The 24131-nt window shown below is 36.5% G+C and overlaps 1 protein-coding gene across 1 annotated transcript in view; it reads left to right on the forward strand.

Moving 5' to 3' along the window:
- ZC3H6 (zinc finger CCCH-type containing 6) overlaps positions 1-24131 on the forward strand; it is a 59760-nt gene that overhangs the window by 32487 nt on the left and 3142 nt on the right. Inside the window, 8 exon segments of the mRNA XM_017856218.1 lie at positions 3437-3710; positions 5307-5440; positions 10267-10397; positions 11024-11139; positions 15295-15404; positions 16191-16444; positions 17685-18196; positions 18499-18732. Coding sequence (XP_017711707.1) covers positions 3437-3710; positions 5307-5440; positions 10267-10397; positions 11024-11139; positions 15295-15404; positions 16191-16444; positions 17685-18196; positions 18499-18732 — 1765 coding nt within the window.

Below are 24131 nucleotides of genomic sequence, written 5' to 3' on the forward strand. Positions count from 1 at the left end.
CTCCTGACCTCAAGTGATCCGCCCACCTCTGCCTCCCAAAGTACTGGGATTATAGGCGTGAGCCACCGTGCGCGGCCTGAAGTCTGTATTTCTATTGCCTGTTATTTTTTGCTGGTTCTCTTTCATGTGATCCCACCTCTTCATAAGCCTATTTTTGTTTTCAGTTTTGTCTATTCTGTTCTAAGCATTTTGTAGAAATAACTTGAGGCCTCGGGTGATGTTCTTTTCCTTCAGAAAGGATTTTTACTTACTTCTGCCAGATTTCTGGTGACCCTTACAAACTTTATTCCAGTTTCAGGATTTGAGACTTCTGAGCCACTCAGATTCCTGAAGGCTGGGCTGCAGTCTCTGATTCACATTTTGCAATCCCTTTATAATTGAGGATGGGGAAGCTGAGGCAAAAGAATCGCTTGAACTCGAGAAGCAGAGGTTGCAGTGAGCCAAGATCATGCCACTGCATTCCAGTCTGGGCAACAAAGTTTTGAGACTCTGTCTCAAAAAAAATACAGACTTCAGATATAGAAATTTATATCTGAAGTCTGCTATTTTCAGGAAAAGACACGACAATATGAGCATTTTGGTAGCAAACTTGAAACTATAAAAAATATTTTCTATCTTTTCTACTTTTTTTAAGAGAGACAACTAGTCTGAATTACCCAATCTGCTATTTACAAGAAGAGAAAGTTGAATACCATTTCTTCCATATATATATTTTGGAGTTGACTCACTGAGAATTAAGATTATATCCTAACTATATCTAAAAATCCATTTTTGTTAGATAACAAGTATCTGCTATATAACTTCTAAAATTATGGGGCAAAATTAGAATATACTGTCAACACCTAGCAGTTAAATTAGAGAACTTAATATAGCTTCCTTTTTTCTCATCTTTCTTCAGGGCCTCCTTTTCCTTTATTTGTTTCCAGTGATTGCTGTGGGGCCCATTTTTGTTTTACGGAAACCAAATCTATCCCTACAGACATTCTAGCAGTTTGTATAGCCTAATCATCAGTTGGCAGAGTGATTAGAAAAGGTATCTATTTTTGTGGGATTTATTGTCTTTTTCATTTATCTTCTCTTGGTTGGACTTGAAAAAATACTTGCTAGACCCTTGCCTGTGAGTGCATTTTGTTCATCCCAATGATGAATGTATGAACTGCTCTAGAAAAGTGGGGCTGCTCTGTAACCCTTTTTTCATTTCATGCTTCCTGGAAAGCTCATACCACATGGTGTGAATGCGAATGTGAAGGACCTTAGCAGTCGACACTAGAAGTCTTTAACCACAGAAGGAGCCATGGGATGGAATGTGCATTCTTAGGGGACTATTAAGACTATTTACAGTTGGGAAACTAGGGAGGAGGTAAATGAAAATTTAGGGATAATTCTACTTAAGGTAGGAACACAGAGATTATTATGATAAAGCTATGCAAATCAGAGAACTGAATTAATATTAAGAATTTAAAACTTCTGTGAGAAGTATCTAATCTCCAGAGAAAAATTTATACTCATCTATTAACAGAGTAATCTTCAATCATAAAGTGTTGAAATATATCAAGTATTAATATAGTCACAGTTTTAATAAAAGAAATGTAACCATCATTTAACTAGTTAATTTAATCTTCAACTTAATCTAAGCAATTATTTTTTGTTTTGCTTAGTTTTCATAATGGCTTTTAAAAAATGTCAGAAACACTGTGTTTTGGCTACAATCATAAATTCCCTTCTGAACTTCTGAAGTGCTAGACTCAGAATGGAGTTTATAAACTTTAAAAGTACTACTTAAAACAAATCAAAATATGATACAATGTTTTAAAATTTAAAATTGATGAGTGAATTGGTTTTCTTGATTATGCATTTTTTCTCTATTTTATAATTAGAAAGATTTAATACTTCATTGCGTTTCATTAAATACATAGTCTCGTATTGGTATTTTGCCAGAGTAATATTTTATTTTGTTTGTTTGTTTGTTTGTTTGTTTATTTTGAGACAGGGTCTCACTGTGTCGCCCAGGCTGGAGTGCAGTGGTGCAATCTTGGCTCACTGCAACCTCCTTTCACCTCCTGGGTTCAAGCAATTCTGCCACCTCAGACTCCCGAGTAGCTGAGACTACAGGTATATGCTACCACATTCAGCTCATTTTTGTACTTTTTGGTAGAGACGGGATTTCACCATGTTGGCCAGGCTCTTTTTGAACTCCTGACTTCAGGTGATCCGCCTGCCTCGGCCTCCCAAAGTGCTGGGATTACAGGCGTGAGCCACCGTGCCTGGCCAGAGTAGTATTTTAATATCACATTTAAAATGCACTAAGCTGGCTGGGTGCAGTGGTTCACACCTGTAATCCCAGCACTTTGGGAGGCTGAGGCGGACAGATCACGAGGTCAGGAGTTTGAGACCAGCCTGGCCAACATGGTGAAACCCCATCTCTATTAAAAATACAAAAATTAGATAGGATAGTGGTGTGCGCCTGTAGTCCCAGCTACTTGGGAGGCTGAGGCAGGAGAACTGCTTGAACCCAGGAGGCAGACGTTGCAGTGAGCCAAGATCGTGCCGTTGCACTCCAGCCTGGGCAACAGAGTGAGACTCTGTCTCAAAATAAATAAATAAATAAAATAAAATAAAATGAACTAAGCTAAAGATGAGTTATTTGGTTTGGATTTTTCTAGATCCTTAAGTTGTAATTATGTGCAATTTTTTCTCGCTTTATTATAAAATATTGACAGAGGATACAATGGAGCTAATAAAAACATTTCAGTGAATAGACAGACCTGAATACTGTCATTGAATAAACTTCTAGTACTAAAGTGTATTCTTTGTTTTCACATGCTTTAGTAAGGAAACAATAAAAGTATTAATATTTGTTGTAATAAACAGTTTCTAAAAATAAATAAATAAGTTTCTAATGAGCAGCTTATTCACTAGATGTTTTCACTATTAGGGAAAGCTCTGTTTTTTCTGTTAGACCCTTGATACATTTTCTTTTATAAAATTTTCCACACATACAGTTTTTTATTAAATATAATGTAATTTGAGAATTTTCCAGTGTTAGGAGAAATAGTATGTTTTACCACATTCCTCCACCCCAAGCTATTTAACTGTCTTTTCCCTGTTTTCAAAAGGCTTTTCATTTTTTGGAGGAAAATTTATAGTGTGATGGTGTGTATTTTACTTTTCCTGTGTGTAAGATACTGAGACATAGAACATAGAAAACAAAGGCTAAAGCATAAAGATTACAATATTTAATTATCTCAGGGTAACATTTAGGCTTTTGAACTTAGTGTTAAGTAGTATCGTAGGTAAGTACTAATGAAGAGTCAGAACTAGTAACTATCTTTTCTCCTTTCTCCGAACTTGCTGGGGGGAAAGGGATGTCCTGTGCTACTGTCAATTGCTATATATAATTGAAAAATCCTGATAATGATTGTCCATTTTCACTTAGCGTGGACATATATCAGGAAGCTACATGACATCAAAGAAGGGTCAACATAAAAAATTTAAAAGTAAAGAATATGATGAGTACAGCACCTACAGTGATGACAACTTCGGTAACTACAGTGATGACAACTTTGGTAATTACGGTCAGGAAACAGAGGAAGATTTTGCCAATCAGCTGAAACAATACAGGCAAGCTAAAGAAACCTCAAATATTGCTTTAGGGTCATCATTTTCTAAAGAATCAGGGAAAAAACAGAGAATGAAAGGAGTTCAGCAAGGTAAGTTTGAAATTACAGTCTGTCTTAGAATGTGAGAACCTTATTAAAACAGGCATCTGTGGAGTAAAAACTTAGAAACTTCTTATCCCCACTCAAGATTAGCTTATTCTTGTAGAACCTAAATTCGTTTTCTTTTAGTTTGTAGAACTTTAGAACAGAATCTACAAATATTTCAATCTGTATGATATATGAATATTTCAATTGGAAAGATATTCTAATGATTTACAAATACATAAAAATGCAATCCAACTTTCTTATATTTTTCCCCTTGCTTCTATATGATGTCAGTATACAGTTGTCTCTCTTGCTGTATGTATTGCTTTAAATGTAGAAAAGCTGGGAAGCTATTGTTTTATTAGGCTTTAAAATACAGCAGTCATTTTTGCTAAACAAATGTGCATGAACTATGAACATCCTTTAAAATTGGAGATAAAAACATAATCTAAAGACATTTCTGCACTGATCACCTTACATGGTCCCTGGAGAGACAGGACAAGTTGCCAGCTGTTGACAATAAGTGAAGAAACTATGGGTCATGTAAGGCTCAAATCAGCCTTAAGTATTGGCTAGTCAAAATACCTGCTTCAGGAAAAGTGGAGCAATATGAGACTGAAATGAAGTAGTGAGGAACCACACTCTATATAACTACCCTTTATTTATCTTTGCATACAGGAATCCATTATGAGTAAATTTGGTTATTTCTATGACTTTATTTTTTCTTGATTTCCTAGCAAAATTTCTTTGAAAAATGTGAATGTAGGCTTTAGCTGAAATAAAGGGAAAATAATTTTTCTACACATATGCTGTTGTACTGAGCAAGTTTGTTCCTGTAGTCTAGATGTTGTGGTATCAGGGATCATCCCACTTGGAGAATAAGGGTAATGCAAAGAAGTCTTGCTCATCCCTTCCCACCTGGGGCTTTTCTTTTCAAGCTCCTACCTGTTTGTCCTCTTAAAGAGCTGAGTATTGGCCAGGCCAAGGGCTCACACCTAAAGTCCCAGCTTCTCAGGAAGCTGCGGTGGGAGGATTGCTTGAGCCCAGGACTTCAAGGTTACAGTGAGCTATGATCTCACCACTTTACTCCAGTCTGGCTGACAGAGTGAGACCCTGTCTCTAAAAGAAAACAATTTTGTAATTTGGGTATCTTTTATATACTTTTAAATACCAAGTTTTCAAAACAAAAAAGTATAATTTTTTCATGTGTATATCTACTCAAAATTATCAGTGGAAATTTGATTTGCTGCTAATTAACCACTGATACCTACAATGTCTTCCTTAAATAGGAATATAATATTTGATTCTCTTAAAAACAGAAAGGCTTGTTCATGATCTTATGCTAAGGAAAATTAAAAATAATAAAACGATTTTGCTTCTCTAGCCATGTGTGTCCTTTTCCTTGCCTTCCTATGTTGTTAACATCCCTTAAGAAACAGTACCAAGGAGATAAGATATAAAGATTTAATTTTTTTCATTGAATCTAGAAGGAGAAAAAAATGCACTATTATAGACTATTAAAATGTGCTGTTCCTTATAAACTAATAAATTGGAAGGTATGCTGTTTTTCTCTTAAATTTAAGTACATTTTAACTTTTCTAGGTATTGAACAGAGAGTTAAAAGTTTTAATGTTGGCCGTGGACGTGGCTTGCCGAAGAAAATCAAACGAAAAGAACGTGGGGGAAGAACCAATAAAGGGCCTAATGTATTTTCAGTATCGGATGACTTTCAAGAGGTACTAAGAATTTATATATAAGGAAGGGAGGAGCTTTTTCATCTTTTAATTTATTTGGTGGCAAAGAAAGCATTGTGATTTTAATGATACTTTCCTAGTAAATGAAAGATTACCAGCTCAGATAAAATGAGTATCAGTAACCTCCAAAAAATAGTTAATTAGTTGTGAAGCTAGTATAGAAGTACAAATGTTGGTGACTTTGAAATAAAATTGTTATGTTTGAAGGAACCTCAAAATAAAATTGATAAGTTTAAAAGCAAAAATATATCCTCTGTTAGTCTTCTTTTATGCTTTTCTTTCCTAGGAATCATCTTCCCCAGATGTAATTGGCAATAAAATGCTAATAGCTCAATATGTAGCGGGGACAAGAAGGGAGGCAGTGGTAAATTAACTTCCTTTTTAGAGTTGAAAGCATTGAAAGAGAAGAAAGGGGGATATAAATGGTTGGAAAGGTGAACTTATATGTTACATGTGGTAGATATTCAATAAATATATGTCAAATTGAGTTGAACTCTGAACATGAACTTTAACCTTGTAGTGACTCCCTGGATTACAGTGGTCCAATTCCTGTATTCTACTGCTATTCTAGTAAGATTTGATTGAATTATAGAGGCAATAGTGGGTCATTAAAAGCTGCAGTTTTGGCCGGGCACAGTGGCTCACACCTGTAATCCCAGCACTTTGGTAGGCCAAGTCGGGCAGATCCTGAGGTCAGGAGTTCAAGACCAGCCTGGTCAACATGGAGAAACCCTGTCTCTACAAAAATACAAACATTTGTCGGATGTGGTGGTGCACGTCCGTAGTCCCAGCTACTTGGGAGGCTGAGGCAGAAGAGTCATTTGAACCCAGGGGGCCGAGCTTGCAGTGAGCCGAGATGGCTCCACTACACTTCAGCCTGGGCAACAGAGCAAGACTTCATCTCAAGAAAAAAAAAAAAAAAACTGCAACTTTGAGTGAGAGCTGAGAGGGATAGCTATATACTATAATTCAAAAATACTTGGTTTTCGGATCTCTCAGTTTAAAGATAATGGGCAGAGATTGCTTAATATGCACTCCTTAGTATACTGTTTAGAGAGATGTTAACAGGTGTGACCTAAAAAAAGAAGTTCAGACCCAAATAAATTTGCAAAACACAGCACATGCCATCTGCTTTTAGAGATTCTCAGTTGACATTAATGTAGTAAAGCTTCTGAGCAGCTTAGGCAGAAAGAAGCTTATTTTGTTCAACCCATCGTTTACTCAACTACAAACAATTTTTTTTCCCTACACACCTACTAACATTCACTGAGCCACTCACTGTTCCATGGAACAGCAGTTTTGGAATTATTGTAGTTATTATTTTAGAATTTTGGGGTGACTAATAAACCTATCATCTTCTTAGACACTAGTAGACCTTTAGAATGTGCTGATTTCCCTAACCCAAACTAATACAAATGCTTTCTAAGAAAGCCTGCTCCTATATCCAGTTCTTACACCCTATACCTTTAAACAAAATTAGCTTCCAGGAAAGTGTGACTTTGAGCAAGTTTTACCTGTCTCTTTGCCTCAATTTGCTTAATCTGCAAAATGAGGATATAGTATTAAGTTAACTCTAAGGGCTCCATCAAGCACAACATTTTAGATGTCTATAGATCTGGGCTATACCTGAAAGATAATTATGTAACAGAAATATCAAGATAAAAATGGATTATCAATCATGTCAGTTTATTGGCTATCATGAGAGACAATTCTTAAGATTCCATAAACAACTGGGAGTGTGCCAGAGCCCAAGGAAGCAGTTCATTTTCAGGAATGGTCTGCAGTTGGCCCATCCAGAATAGCATGAACATGCAGGCCACACCAGAGTGGCCAAGATAGATCCATCTCTGTCCTAGGCCTTTCAGAGATTATGAGTCTCCAAAGCCAAATCAATTCAGGGGTGCCTTCAGATTCATCATAATTTTTTTTTTGAAAAATCAAGAGTAGTCACAGAAGAAGCAAACTTTCACTGAATTTTAAAGGATTCTTCATTCTATTGGTCATAATACTCTTAAATTGTGTTAGTGTTTACTGTACCTACTACATTTTTTGTAATATTTTTTTCCTGGTAGATCCTTACATTTCCTCTACCTGATATATATTTTTTTATGCTCTTGTCTCTTGTATCAATATATCTTCTAAAGTAAGTAAGTTTTAAAATGACCAAGTACAGTAGGTAGCTTGTTTTTTTTTCTCCCTCCATCTCTCCCTCTTTCTCTCCTTTCTTGTATTGTTTTTTATTTGCAGTACTGTGTTGTAATGCAAAGAATACAGGAGTTGCAAGGCACAGTTCCTGAGTTCTGTCAGTCTGCTAACTCGCCATATCTTCTAGGCACTTAATTTTGCTCTAAAAATTTATTTGTTAAAGTTGCTTTAGATTTTCTGTAGTACCTTTCCCATAGCTGTGGACACCGAAATACTTTCTACTCATTTAAGTGGAACTAAACTAAAAAACAAAACAAAAAACACTTCCCCACCATAATCCTCTGTTAAAACAATGAAACATTATTTGAAAGTAATATATACAGAAAGAATAAGTTATTAATGAAACATAAGTACAACTTGCTGCATTTTTCAGGGTGTTGTATGTGTGTGTGTGTGAGATTACCTAATTTGTTTACTTTTTAATTTCAGAGTTGTATTCCTCAGGTTGGCTCATTGATTTTTGCATAATTCAGTTCCTTTGGCTGTTTGTTTTATTTTATAACAGCCACGATTCTTCATACAGAATGCCTATGTGAGCTGGTCATTTATATCTGCGTATTCTAAATGAATCTGTAAACATAAAAATGTTTGTGAATCAAATTTATATAGATTTGAGACACTTTAAATGAGTCTATCAGAGTATATTATAAGCAATTTCATTGTGTTTTCCTGGGGTAAATTAGGTATATTTATATTTTAAAAACGAATCTCTAGGATTATCTGTTTACTTGGTATTGTTGTACCTTTTTCAGAATTCTTATAGTAAAATGTGATTTCAGCTGTGAGTGCTGGGGATCAGATTTCAATGTAGACATCTATTGCCTCAATGTTTGCTGTGAGGCAATTTCTTGTTTTCAGTAGATTGAACTTTATGTTCTGTCTTTTAGCAAATTAAGAGAAAAGGGAAAACAGAAATCAGAAGAGTAAATAGTCATTGAACTCCTGTGATGTACAGGGCACAGTGCATACCAGGTGCTTGAAAAATATTGTTGTGGTTTTTTTTGTTTTTTTTTTGAGATGGAGTCTTGCTCTGTCGCCCAGGCTGGAGTGCGGTGGCCGGATCTCAGCTCACTGCAAGCTCCGCCTCCCGGGTTCACGCCATTCTCCTGCCTCAGCCTCCCGAGTAGCTGGGACTACAGGCGCCGCCACCTCGCCCGGCTAATTGTATTTTTAGTAGAGACAGTGTTTCACCGTGTTAGCCAGGATGGTCTCGATCTCCTGACCTCGTGATCCACCCATCTCGGCCTCCCAAAGTGCTGGGATTACAGGCTTGAGCCACCGCGCCCGGCCAATATTGTTGTTTTTTAGAGTTGATGAATGTAACTCATTACATTTAGCATGGTTAAGCATCATACTCTGCCTTGTTACTCAATCTTACACGTAAAGCAGAAGTTGAATAGGGGACTCAGCAGAGGTAAGGAAAACAAGTAGGGCTATAAGATTTCTTTTCCTTTAATTTTCTTAAGTTTTTTTCTTAACTTTTTAAATTTAAAAGTTAAAGGTAATACACGCTCCCTGTTTGTTTGCCCTTTTTTTGCCCTAAAGAAAGTACAAAATAACCACACACATATACAATCTCTAATCCTGCCATCCAGAGACATATACACCATAAAATATGGGGTATGTTCTTTTGTCTTTTTTCCTTTGCCTTTATTTATTATTGTCGAATTAGGATCAATTTTTTACTTCAAAAATTATTGTAAACTTTTTTTTTGTTTGTTTTTTGTTTTGTTTTGTTTTGTTTTGAGACACTCTTGCTCTGTTGCCCAGGCAGGAATGCAGTGGCATTCCTGGCTCACTGCAACCTCCACCTCCCAGGTTCAAGCGATTCTCATGCCTCAGCATCCCAAGTAGCTGAGATTACAGAGGTGTGTGCCACCACGCCCAGCTAATATTTTGTATTTTTAGTAGAGACAGGGTTTCACTATGTTGTCCAGGCTGATCTCAAACTCCTGGCCTCAAATGATTCCAAAGTGCTGGGATTACAGGCATGAGCCACCATGTAAACATTTTTTATGATCCAAAGTTGTTGATTTTTTTAATGACTACATAATATTCTGCCACCTAAATGTATCATAATGTATTTGACTAGTCTCCTAGTTTTAGATGTGTAGAGTGTTTCTCGTTTTCTGTTTGTTTTACTATGTCAGTATTTCTGCAGTAATTTATTATATGAATAGATCTTTATGTGTCTCTCTGATAATTCTTTCAAAATAATCCCCAAAAGTACAAATTGTATGTCAAACAATATGGATATTTCAAAGTCTTTTATAATATACCTATCAATAATATTAGTGCATATTTTATTGTGCCTTTGCTCATATTGAGAATTGTGGATTTTCAAGCTTTTTATAATTTTATTTAAAAGTAGTTATTCATCTTCATTAAAATAGAAAGAAATAGACTTTTTTGGGTAATCACTAGTAGCATAAGTAGATTACTAGACACATATCTCTCTCCACATAAATGAATAGCATCAGAATGTTCAGTCTTGATCACTTTTTGTAGTCAATTTGTACTTTTTTCCAGATTAACTTAATTATACATTTTGATACCTATTAATGTTTCATATGTTGCATTCAAATGAAATTTTTTTCTTGCAGTATAGTAAACCAGGGAAAAAATGGAAAGTTATGACTCAGGAATTTATTAATCAGCACACAGTGGAACACAAAGGAAAACAAATCTGTAAATACTTCCTGGAAGGGAGATGTATTAAGGTAAATTTATAGAGGTATCATAAGTCATTTTAACTTCCAAAATAATCTTTAAAATTAAAGTCTTTTGGGGGGTGGTTAATTTTTTTCTCTTCTCATGTAGTTGTAATAAAACTGGGTCTTTAAAATGTATCTTGCATGGAAATACCATACATTAGAGCGCATTTAATTACGTTCTGGGACAATAACATAATTTGTTGAAATTATGTTTTAATTTTGTTTAAAAGACCATAATGCTACGTGGCAAGTACTGTTCAAAGTACAACTAATATTAAATGATTTAATCCTACAGTGACCCTACAAAGTAGTTAATGTTATTATCCCCATTTTATTCATGGCACCAAGAGTAAGTTCCCATGGTAGCTCAGCTAGAAATGGTGAGTGCTGGTTGAACTCAGGCAGTATCCTGTGAGGTCTTGCTCACTGTGCTACCTCAATGCATGTAGCTACATTCACTGTCTTGGGCAGGAATTCTAAGGGGTCATTTATTATTTGTTCATTATTAAAGACTGAAGATAATGACCATAATTTTACCATGAGACACCATGTAGAAAATTCAGCTGTTGTTTCTTTGTTTCTCTTTGTTTCTTACCGTTTTTTTTCTTTTTCTTTTCTTTCCTTTTTTTTTTTTTTTTGTGAATAGGGAAGATCAGTGTAAATTTGATCATGATCAGAGTTGGAGAAAAAGAAAAGAGATCTGCCAATTTTATTTTACAAAGGATATTACCAAAGGAGAGAAATTGCAATTTATAATGCATAATATCCTTTATTTAAAATGTATTTAAACAAAATGCCTGAGGTTTTAAAGATCCTTGAGGTTTTAAAAATAATAAATGCTCCCTAGAAAGCCTAGTTTGGTTTTTAATTTAAAAACACAACATTACATAAGCCAGTCTAAGTCCCCAAACTTTGTACTTCAAGAGCAAAAACAGACTTTTATTCCTTAGGGAAATGAAGATAACTGCCTTTGAAAAATTTCTGTGAAGGGGAAGTTACCTTAATATAATCAGCTTAAAGTATTTCAAGAGAATCTGCTTCCTGAAGGAGTAGTTGGCAAAATACTTATTTTATTCTATAATTATTTTACTCCATACTTATTTTACTTAAGTTCAGGAGTAATAAAATTATCATTGTGAAAATTATAAAAGTCTTATCAAATCTTACCACTCAATGATAGATGCTGTATTCTTCCCCACTCTCCCTTGGGAAATACATACATGTAAATTGTATTCCTGCTCCTACCCAAATTGGAATTTCACTATATATAGTGTTCTGGTCCTTTAAAAAAATGTATTCTGCAATTTTTCCATGTTAATTTCCCCCCAAATATCTTATCAGGTTGCTCACTACCACTTATGACTAATAAAGCTTCCCCCACGGAATTGAAACTATCATCGATAATATGTTTATATGTATGGATTTATTTTTTTGGAGTTCGTGTTTGGCTTCATGGATTTGTTCACCCTCTTGTCTGTGTTGCTTTGCTGTGATGATTTCTGGCACAACAGCACACTGTAATATTTGGTAGATTCTGATGTTTATTTTCCAGATAAATTTTAAATTCTGTTGTGTTTTAAAAATGTGAAAAAAAGAAAGTGAATAAAATGGAAAATGAAAAATGCCTGTTACCATAGATCAAAATGTCAAAAAATGGAACCATGCAATTACCAGAGGAATACATGATGAATTTCTTTATAACCCAGGAGAACAGAAAAATTTCCTTGTCTCAAAATCCAGAAGCAAAAAGGGAACAGATTGAAAGTTTGATTCCATGAAAAAGCTTGCATTTGCAAAACAAATACATGTAACATGAGCTAAATAAAAAGATAAATAATAAAGTGAGAAAGATTATGTGTAATTTATGTCACTTATGAAGAGGTCATACCCTTAATATATGAGTTTCTAAACACTGAGAAGAAAAATAAGGCAAGAGATACAGATTCACAGAAAGAGAAATGCAAATGGTCCCAAAACATATAGAAAGATGTTCAGTCTTGTTCCTAATAAGGGGAATGTAATTTAAGCCACACTGCGATAACATTTGCAGCTGTATCAGGTTTGCAAAATCAAAAAACCATGACAGCAAAGTTTGTTAGCAAGGATGTGAGAAAACCCTGTTACTGGCAATGTCAAAATGGTGCATTCCTATAGAGAGCTTGGCAATGTCTGGCAAAATTATATATGCATTTACCCTTTGACCCAGCAATCCCAAGTTTTGCAAATTCTCCCCAATAGACCTGGGCAGTGATTACTGATGCCTGCTAAAATCATGAGGTGAAAGTTAATCAGGAACTTTACAATTGATGGATGAAGCTGACAACACCTGAAAGGACTGATCACTCTTAACATTACTAAAAAGAAACAACCAGATATTAAATGCCTTTTGATATGATACAGTAGAGAGTATTTGAATACTATCTATGACCTATATTAAAATTAACAAATGATACAAAAATAAAAGGGAAAGCGGAACTTCTAGAAATCAATAAAAGTAACTTGGGAGATAACTAGATACAATTTGTGGATCATCTTTGTGTCCTGATCTGAAGAAAGGAATTATAAAAATACACTTTTTTAAGAGTCTGGAAAATTTGTATATTGACTGGTTACTAGTTGAAATTAACAAACACATTAATTTTGCCAGGTTGGTAATGAAGTCTTGATTGGTAAGAAAAAGTATTCCTGGCTAGGCATGGTAGCTCACACCTGTAATCCTAACACTGAGATGCTGGGTCGGGAGGATTGCTTGAGGCCAGGAGTTGACCAGCCTGGGTAACATAGTGAGACACCTCCTCCACTCCCATAAGTAATTTAAGGAGGAAAGGGACCAGGCACGGTGGCTCATGCCTGTAATCCCAGCACTTTCGGAGGCCGAGGTGGGTGGATCACCTGAGGTGAGGAGTTTGAGACCAACCTGGCCAACATGGTGAAACCCCATCTCTACTAAAAATACACAAATTAGTTGGGCGTGGTGGCGTGGGACTGTAATCCCAGCTACTTGGGAGGCTGAGGCAGGAGAATTGCTTGAACCTGGGAGGTGGAGGTTGCAGTGAGCCGAGAGATGGTGCCACTGCACTCCAGTTTGGGCAACAGAGCAAGACTCCGTCTCAAAAAAAAAAAAAAAAAAAAAAAAAAAAAAAAAAAAAAAAAAAAGGAAAGAAACAATAGAAACAGTATTCCTTATATGTTCAGAATAGGTATGGAAATATTTACAACAAACGATGAAAGTTGTTGAACCTATGAGGTCAACATGAGAGGGACTTCATTTAATTATTCTTTCTACTTTGGTATGGTTAAAGACCTTCAAACAAACTTAAAAAATCCTAAGTAATGTCATCCTACAGAGATAACTATGCTTGCATTATGGCATAAAGCCTTTCAGACTTTTTTTTCTGTGCTATGGTATGAATGGATGTGTATATGTTTATACATGTAATTCTTTTTTTTTTTTTTTGAGATGGAGTTTCACTTTTGTTGCTCAGACTAGAGTCCAATGACACGATCTCTGCTCACTGCAACCTCTGCCTCCCGGGTTCAAGCAATTCTCCTGCCTCAGTCTCCCTAGTAGCTGGGATTACAGGCATGCACCACCACGCCCAGCTAATTTTTGTAATTTTAGTAGAGGTGTGGTTTCTCCATGTTGGTCAGGCTGGTCTCAAACTCCCGCCCTCAGGTGCTCCGCCTGCCTCAGTCTCCCAAAGTGCTGGGATTATAGGTGTGAGCCACTGGGCCCAGCCTATACACATAATTTTTTACAAAAATGAAATTATAATGATTATGAATATTGTATTTTTAAATTTGACATTTACATGAATGTGGACTGTATTTTAATACACAGTGTATTATAAGGACCTTTTATTTTCCAGATGATTAACTCATTGCCTCATCTTTACTGATTTAAAATGGCATCTTTACCAGACCGTAAATTCTCATTTTTACACAATTCTGCTTCTATACTACTCTTATCTATTGTGGTATTTGATTATTCCCCTCTGTAAGAGTATGTTTGATATTTGATAAGGCATATACGCCTTCCTTTTTTAAAAAAATGTTGTAATATTCTCAGGTTAGAAGTGATTTGGCAAACAATAAAAACAAATAAAATGTAATAAATTTGTCCTAATCAAGAAAAATAAATTTTTTCAGATTTGACGTATTTTTTTAGAAAACAAATAGTTTATTCTGTTTCTGAAAGCTTTCAATCTATTCTTACAGGGTTTTTGTCACATAGTCATGCTGTTTGTAAATAATAATTTTACTTCATTTACAATATTCATACCTCTTATTTAATTTTAATTGTATTGGCCACATTCCCAGAAGAATTTTAAATAATAGTGATTGTGGCAGACATAAACATGTTTTAATGATAGTGCCTTTTTGTTTTAGCTTGAGCACACATCACCTGAGAATGGTACATTTTTCACTATACTTCTAGATTTAATATTTTCTTTATAAGTTTGTCTCCAAAATCTTAAGATTAGTCTGTAGTTGATTATTGGGATATTTGCCTTTAACATGACGTATAAATGTTTTTTTTCTTTAAAAGTGGCTTTCTAGTTTTAATAGAGAAAAAAGCTGTTTGAATGTTTTTGTATAATTAAAATATCTAACCTTAATAGAATAAAAAATAAGCTGATGTGATTATAGTAAATTCAGCATAATATATAATAATACAGCCTTATTGATTCAGCACAGTTATGGTTTAGTGTGTGTATGTGTTAAGAACACTTATCATGAGTTCTACTCCCTTAACAAAATTTTAAGTATACAATACAGTATCGTTGACTATAGGTACAATGTTATATAGCAGATCTCTAGAACTTAACCATCTTGTCTAACAGTTGTAGGTTTTGGTTTAAAAAAAAAAAATAGACCTTGATTTTACCTGGTCTTTTCCTTAATATTTTTATTTACATGAATTTCCTTGCAAGTTCTATCATAGTGGAGCAAAATGTTACCAGGGAGACAACTGTAAGTTTTCCCATGATGATCTAACTAAAGAAACAAAGAAACTTTTGGACAAAGTGAGTAATATTTTTGTACCTTGATTACATCTCTCCACAAATACATTTGACTTGAATAATATTTTATAAATGATATTTTGTGAAACTTCTGAGAAATTGAAGGTTTACTATTTTATATTTTATTCTATTTGAGGAATATTCTTTACCTTTTTGAACCTCATTCTATTTATAAAAATGAGGAGTTAGCTATCTCCAAACCATTTCAACTGTTTTTTTTCTTTCTCTCTCCCTTCCCTCCTTCCCTTCCTTCCCTTCCTTTCCCTCCTTTCCTTCCTCTCCTTCCTTTCCTTCCTTCCTCCCTCTCTCCCTCTCTCTCTTGCTTGCTTTTTCTTTCTTTCTCTCTGTCTCTGTCTCTTTTCTTTTCTCTTTTTTTTTTGGCAGGATCTTGCCGCGTTGCCCAGGCTGGGTGTAGTGGTGTGATCTTGGCTCAGCTTACTGCAACCTCCACACCCTGCTCCTTGCCAACCCCCTGTCCTGCAACCCCCACCCCCACCCCTGGGGCCATCCTCCCACCTCAACCTTCCGAGGTGGGCACTACCATGTGCAGCTAATTTTGCACTTTTATAGAGATGGGGGATTCTCCATGTTGCTCAGGCTGGTCTCTTGGGCTCAAGCGATCTATCTGCCTTGGCCTTCCAAAGTGCCGAGATTATAGGCGTGAGCCACTGTGACCAGCTCATTTCAACTTTAATGTTATTTTTCTACTAACAAAACTTAAGTCTTCCTAGTTTTAAATGTGAGGAAAAGACTCACTTTGAAATAGTAATCTTTGCCAATTATTTTTAGGTGTTGAATACTGATGAAGAACTCATAAATGAAGATGAAAGAGAATTAGAGGAACTTAGAAAGCATGGCATAACTCCTCTTCCCAAACCACCTCCAGGGGTTGGGCTTCTGCCAACCCCTCCAGAGCATTTTCCCTTTTCTGATCCTGAAGATGATTTTCAGACAGATTTCTCTGATGATTTTAGGAAAATTCCATCTCTTTTTGAAATAGTTGTAAAACCTACTGTGGATTTAGCGCATAAAATTGGGAGGAAGTAAGTGAAAACTTTCAAAATGACATCAACTTTTTTTTTCTGAAAACGATCATTAAGAAACTAAGTCATATTCCAAGCTAATCGTATAATTAAACTTGGTTAGAGATAGCACATATCTGGCATGCACGCAGATGGCTGCTCCCCCCTTTGTTTTCCATTCCCACCCTCTGCTGCTTGCCGTCAGTGCTTTCCCATATGCAATTCTTACACAGCTTCTGAAACCTCTCAGCATAGTAATGCTGAAGGACCCTGCCTGGTGGGTGGATTTGGCATTCTCACTTGATTATGAAGCTGCATTGTTGTTGATAATGCCTTCAGATTGTGGGAAATAGGTCTCCACGTATTTGATTATTTTTGAAGAGCAATTCCTTAGGCTATTGGAGGAAAACCTCTGGATCCAGATTTTCATTTTCTAACACCACCATTCCAGCCCTGCTGCCAGTTCCCCAGGGTCTGTTCACCTGGGCCTTAAGTCGCATTGTGGAGCATTCGTTTAGCTTTGACAACCCAGGAAAGCAAGGAGGTCTCAGCCAATGAGGAACAAGAAATCTATAGCAAATATCACAATTCATTTGAACCATTAAAAGTATTTCTACTAATGTCAAGAAGATAAGTATGTCCACTGTTTTGCTAATATATATTGTATCCTGGTCAATGAAATCAGATAAAGTTATAAAGATTAGAAGTGGAGTGGCAGCCTAATTATTTGGGAAGTTTCCCTCCACCCAAAGGAATCAACAGACAAAACTATTGGAAATAATTAAATTAGCAAGATGTCAAGAAAGAAGAGCAACATTCAAAAACTGAATGTCTTTTTGTATGCCAGCAATAACCAATTACAAGTTGTTATAAAAAGTTGGATGTTTATGTGTAGTAGATTCTAATTTTATTGTAAAAGGTTACATATACCTGAAAACGGAGTAGTAGGAGAGAAACAATAAAAAATTTTATCTCTGAGTAGTGGGATTAGGGGTGATTCTTATTTATCTTTGTACTTTTCTGTATTTTTCAAAACAGAGTAAGTTTTAGAACAGCTGACAGTAAGCAGCAAGTGGGCTAAAATGAAAGCAAGAGGTCTATTTCGTGTTTCTACCTATCAACGATATGGAACAAATTCCTTCTTAAACACACAGTATTCTGATGTTAAAAAAAACATACTTAACCAATATCTGTTTAGAACTGTTAATGTTCTTGTTTGTTTCTTTTTCTTTGAAGTAAGAAATATTATTTCTGTCTACAGGCCACCAGCATTTTATAACAGTGCCTCACCACCAGGACCACAATTTCAGGGAAGCAGTCCACACCCTCAACATATCTATAGTTCTGGGTCAAGTCCAGGTCCTGGACCTAACATGTCTCAGGGACACAGTAGTCCTGTGATGCACCCAGGCTCCCCTGGACATCACCCATGTGCAGGACCTCCTGGTCTACCAGTGCCACAGAGCCCACCTTTACCACCTGGTCCACCTGAAATTGTAGGTCCTCAAAATCAAGCTGGAGTACTTGTTCAACCAGACACATCTTTGACACCACCAAGTATGGGTGGGGCTTACCACTCCCCAGGCTTTCCAGGACATGTGATGAAAGTACCCAGAGAGAATCACTGTTCTCCAGGTTCATCATACCAGCAAAGTCCTGGTGAAATGCAGCTTAACACCAATTATGAGTCCCTGCAAAACCCAGCTGAGTTTTATGATAATTACTATGCACAGCATCCTGTACATAATTTTCAGCCACCCAGTAACTCTGGTGGTAAGTTTACTTTTTGAAATAATTTATTCCTAATTTAAAATGCAGTCCTATTTTTCATTAAAAGCATGATAGAAACATATGTTTTAAGTAAAGCTAAATAAAATTGATAAGATTGAAACCTTAAAATGTTTTCAGTTTGCCAAACTTTTGAAACAATAGAATTTTAGATAACTTTTAGAAATATTTTTAAATGGCATAATTTGATAATCCAGTGTGCCTATTATGAAAGTTTTCATTTCTTATGACTTTGGTGGAGTTTTGTGCTCACTCAATGACTGTCTCTCCCCATGTTATACATGTAGATGGGATGTGGCATGGCGAATTTGCCCAGCAGCAGCCTCCTATTGTTCAAGACTCACCTAACCATGGGAGTGGGTCTGACGGCAGCAGCACCAGGACAGGCCATGGCCCTCTGCCTGTAGCAGGCCTCCTCCCTGCGGTGCAAAGAGCTCTTTTTGTCAGACTTACTCAGAGATACCAAGAAGATGAAGAACAAACCAGCACCCAACCTCATAGAGCACCAAGCAAGGAAGAAGGTGTGTCAGAAGTTATTAATAGCATCTTACCTATTTGGATGGGTTAAAACTTTTAAATGGCCGAGGCAGGCGAATCACTGGAGGTCAGGAGTTCGAGATCAACCTGGCCAACATGGTGAAACCCCATCTCCACTAAAAATGCAAAACTTAGCTGGTTGTGTTGGCATGTGCCTGTAGTACCAGCTACTCAGGAGGCTGAGGCAGGAGAATTGCTTCAACCTGGGAGGCGGAGGTTCTAGTGAGCTGAGACCTCGCCACTGTACTCCAGCCTGGGCAACAGAGCGAGACTCAGTCTCAAGAAAAAAAAAAAGAATTAAAATGAGCTCTCTCTTCTATTTCCAATTTATCTCATAGCAACTATCTTGTGATTGATTGTGGTTTCAGTGCCATTAATTGCATTAATACTTAACTGCAAAAGGTTTGACTTGAAGCAGTAAAAATATCTGAAGCTAGAGTGCAAGGTTGTGCAGACTTGCAAACAAGCCTTTTGCTTTTTTTTTGAAGAAAATAAATAGAACAAGAAAAGGACACCTTTCAGTTTGAGGATTTTGAATTCTAGCCCAATTTCAAAATGATTCAGTTATTAGAGATATTTTTATGTCATAGGCTATATAATTAAGGATCTGCTATAATACTAAGAAATATTTTAAACATAAAAGATTATATGGAAACTAAGTTTATCTTAGTATTTTTGATATTGGTAAGTATACAACAGTTAGTTCAGTAAAGGATGAGAAAAGTTTAAAGCATTCAGTTCTGTTTATGAATTACAAAATTGATGTTTGGCCACTCAAACATGACATTTATGTAAAACTATGTAACGCTAGGTAGCTACAAGCTATTATATGAACGTTTAAAAATATATATTTATAATTTTAAAATTATTTTTGTGGGTACATAGTAGGTATATATATTTATGGAGTACGTGAGGTATTTTGATAGAGGCATGCAATGCATAATAATCACATCAGGGTAAATAGAGTATCCATCACCTTAAGCATTTATCCTCTGTGTTACAAATAATCCATTTATATTCTTTTAGTTTTTTTTTAATGTACAATTAAATTATTATTGACAATAGCCACCCTGTTGTGCTATCAAATACTAGGTCTTATTCATTCTATTTAACTTTTGGTACCCATTAACCATCCCCACTTCCTCCCTATCTGCCAGCTACCCTTCCCAGTCTCTGGTAACCATCCTTCTACTCTCTATGTCCATGAATTCAATTGTTTTAGTTTTTAGCTCCCACAAATAAGTGAGAACATGAGAATTTTGTCTTCATGTGCCTGGCTTATTTCACTTAACATAATGACCTCCAGTTCCTTATTGCAAATGAGAGGATCTCATTCTTTTTATGGCTAAATAGTACTCCATTGTGTATATATGCCACATTTTCTTTACCCATTGTCTGTTTTTTGTTTGTTTTGTTTTGTTTTGTTTTAAGAGTCCCACTCTGTTGCCCAGGCTAGAGTTCAGTGGCACGATCTCGGCTCACTGCAACCTCTTCTTCCGAGGTTCAAGCAGTTCTCATGCCGCAGCCTCCTAAGTAGCTGGGATTACAGGTGTGCACCATCATGCCCATCTAATTTTTATATTTTTAGTAAAGATGAGGTTTCACTGTGTTGGCCAGGCTGGTTGCGAACTCCTGACCTCAGGTGATCTGCCCAGCTCAGCCTACCAAAGTGCTGGGATTACAGGTGTGAGCCACCATGCCTGACCGTTGTCTGTTGATGGACACTTAGGTTGCTTCCAAATCTTGGCTATTGTGAATAATGCTGCAGTAAACGTGAGAGTACAGATATCTCTCTCATATACTGATTTCCTTTCTTTTGGGTATATACCTAGCAGTGGTATTGCTGGATCAGATGGTAACTTTATTTTTAGTTTTTTGAGGAACTTTCAAACTGTTCTCCATAGTGGTCGTACTGATTTACTTTCCCACCAACAGTGTATGAGGGTTCTCTTTCCTCCACATCCTTGCCTGCATTTGTTATTTCCTGTCTTTTGAATAAGAGCCCTTTTAACTGGGGTGAGATGATATCTCATTGTAGTTTTGATTTGCATTTCTCTGATGATGAGTGATGTTGTGCACCTTTTCATATACTTGTGTGCCATTTTTATGTCTTCTTTTGAGAAATGGCTATTCAGATATTTTGCCCATTTTTAAATTGGATTATTGATTTTTTTTCCCTATAGAGTTGTTTGAACTCCTTATATATTCTAGTTATTAATCCCTTCTTGGATAGGTAGTTTGCAGATATTTTCTCCCATTCTGTGGGTTGTCTCATCATTTGTTTCCTTTATAATGCAGCTTTTTAACTTGATATGATCCCATTTGTCCATTTTTGCTTTGGTTGCCTGCGCTTGTGAGGTATTACTTAAGAAATCTTTGCCCAGACCAGTGTCCTGGAGAGTTTACCCAATGTTTTCTGGTAGCAGTTTCATAGTTTGAGGTCTTAGATTTAAGTATTTAATCCATTTTGATTTGATTTTTGTATATGGTGAGAAATAGGAGTCTAGTTTTACTCTTCTGTATATGGATATCCAGTTTTCCCAGCACCATTTATTAAAGAGATTGTCCTTTCCCCAATGTATGTTTTTGGCACCTTTGTCGAAAATCAGTTCACTGTAGATGTATGGGTTTGCTTCTGGGTTCTCTGTTCTGTTCCTTTGGTCTATGTGTCTGCTTTTTTGTTAGTTCATTTTTTTGTTTTTGTTTTTGTTTTTTCTTGAGATAGGGTCTTACTCTGTTGCGCAGTGGTGCAATCTCAGCTCACCACAACCTCCACCTCCTGAGTTTGAGCAATTCTCGTGCCTCAGCCTCCCAAGTAGCTGGGACTACAGGTGCACACCACCATGCCCAGCTAATTTTTTTTTGTATTTTTAGTAGAGACAGGGTTTTGCCATGTTGGCCCAGTTGGTCTCAGACGCCTGGCCTCAAGTGATCTGCCTGTGTCGGCCTCCCAAAGTGCTGGGATTACAGGTGCGAGCCATTGTACCCAGCTTATGTGCCTGTTTTTATGCCAGTACCATGCTGTTTTGATTACTATAGCCCTGTAGTATAATTTGACATCAGGTAATGTGATTCCTCTAGTTTTGTTCCTTTTGCTTAGGATAGGTTTGACTATTCTGAGTCCTTTGTGGTTCCATATAAATTTTAGGATAGTTTTTTCTATATCTCTGAAGAACACTATTGGTGTTTTGATTGGAATTGCATTGAATCTGTAGATTGCTTTGGGTAGTATGGACATTTTAACAGTATTGATTCTTCCAATCCATGAACATGGAATATCTTTCCACTTTTTGGTGTCCTCTTCAGTTTCTTGCATCAATGTATATGACCATTTTTTGCTACATTTTCAAAGAAGATATTACTAATTCTTCATTTACCTAACATCACAGGAGAATGAAAGATTCCTAATAAGTGAATTTCCTGTACAATTTAAATTATAAACATTTTAATAGTAATCTTTCAGCTGGGCACAGTGGCTCACGCCTGTAATCCCAGCACTTTGGGAGGCCAAGACGGGTGAATCACGAGGTCAAGAGATTGAGACCATCCTGCCAGCGTGGTGAAACATCTGTACTAAAAATGCAAAAATTAGCTGGGTGTGGTGACACGCATCTATAGTCCCAGCTACTCAGAAGGCTGAGGCAGGAGAAGCTTGCAGGAGGCGGAGGTTGCAGTGAGCTGAGATCATCCCATTGCACTCCAGCCTGGGTAACAGAGTGAGACTCTGTCTCAAAAATAAATAAATAAATAAGTAATCTTTCGGTAGTCTTAAAGTTTCATAAACAAAGATAATAAAACTTTTAGATAATAGAAAATTTTATTCTATAATGTTATGTAATTGGTAGTGTTCTATGGGAGTTGTTGGCTCTGATACAGAAATATTTTGAACAGTTAGGTTTACTTGTGTTTGTGTTAATTTTTATGGATTTTAATGCTTTTATGCATTTTATCTCTGCTTTGATAAAAAGCTGCTAATTATCATTTTTTATCTAATATCTGTTTTCCACCAGCCTGTCTCTATTCTTCTACTCTCCCTCTGTTACTATTTTCACTCTCATTTAAGAAAGATTTTTAAGTATGCTTTATAAATTATAAAAAATATATATAATGCTTATAAAATATATTGATATGGGAATGAAAAAGTAAGGATAGAAGTAACGAATACTATGAGGAATGAAATTACTATACAGAAATATTTAAAGTAATTGCTACTGGTAAAAGTGGATCACAAATCCATCTGTAGGTTTCCTTGATGTCAAAGAGAAGAAAAGAGATCTAGTGTCTAGAAGTAGTTTTTTCAGACTGAGATCTGAGTAAAACTTTTTGCAGTTGTGACATACCATATGCTGTTTTAACCCACATTCTACCCTAAATACCAATGCTTGTTTTGTAAGCATTACTCTGTTCAAACTAACCCTGTAACACTAAAGTTTCATGTAGTAGGCATGCATTAGTGAGCAGTGAGATGAAGTAAAAATGAGAATGTCTAGGATATTCTGCTGATCCAAGATACTCTAGGATGGAGATACATATATGCATATACAGTATATCTGTATATCTGTATCCCATGTTCTGACTCTTATGTTCTGGCAAGAATGTGAACAGGAGAGGCCGGGCGCGGTGGCTCAAGCCTGTAATCCCAGCACTTTGGGAGGCCGAGACGGGCGGATCATGAGGTCAGGAGATCGAGACCATCCTGGCTAACACGATGAAACCCCGTCTCTACTAAAAAATACAAAAATCTAGCCGGGCGAGGTGGCGGGCGCCTGTAGTCCCAGCTACTCCGGAGGCTGAGGCAGGAGAATGGCCTGAACCCGGGAGGCGGAGCTTGCAGTGAGCTGAGATCTGGCCACTGCACTCCAGCCTGGGAGACAGAGCGAGACTCCGTCTCAAAAAAAAAAAAAAGAATGTGAACAGGAGATACCTTGTGGCCAATTCAGAGCCAACCTGTGTCTATTTTAATGGAGAGGAGAGAGAATCACCCTTCTGAAACATCAGTTTGTAATTCCTTCTGCTAGAGAAAAGACTTATGACAGGTAGGCTTCTTAAACTTGTGTCTAATACACTAGAGTTAAATAGGCTTTAAAAGTAAGACTCAAAGTGTTCTCATAAAGTATATAAGTTTTAGGATGTTAGGGTTTTTGTTTGTTTGTTTTGTTTTGTTTTGAGATGGAGTCTTGCTTTGTCACCCAGGCTGGAGTGCAGTGGCTCGATCTCGGCTCACTTCAAGCTCCACCTCCTGGGTTTACGCTGTTCTCGTGCCTCAGCCTCCTGAGTAGCTGGGAGTACAGGTGCCTGCCACCACGCCTGGCTAATTTTTTTGTATTTTTAGTAGAGACGGGGTTTCACCGTGTTAGCCAGGATGGTCTCGATCTCCTGACCT

This window comes from Rhinopithecus bieti, unplaced genomic scaffold (genome assembly GCF_001698545.2).
Source record: "Rhinopithecus bieti isolate Rb0 unplaced genomic scaffold, ASM169854v2 scaffold_42219, whole genome shotgun sequence".
Lineage (NCBI taxonomy): Eukaryota > Metazoa > Chordata > Mammalia > Primates > Cercopithecidae > Rhinopithecus > Rhinopithecus bieti.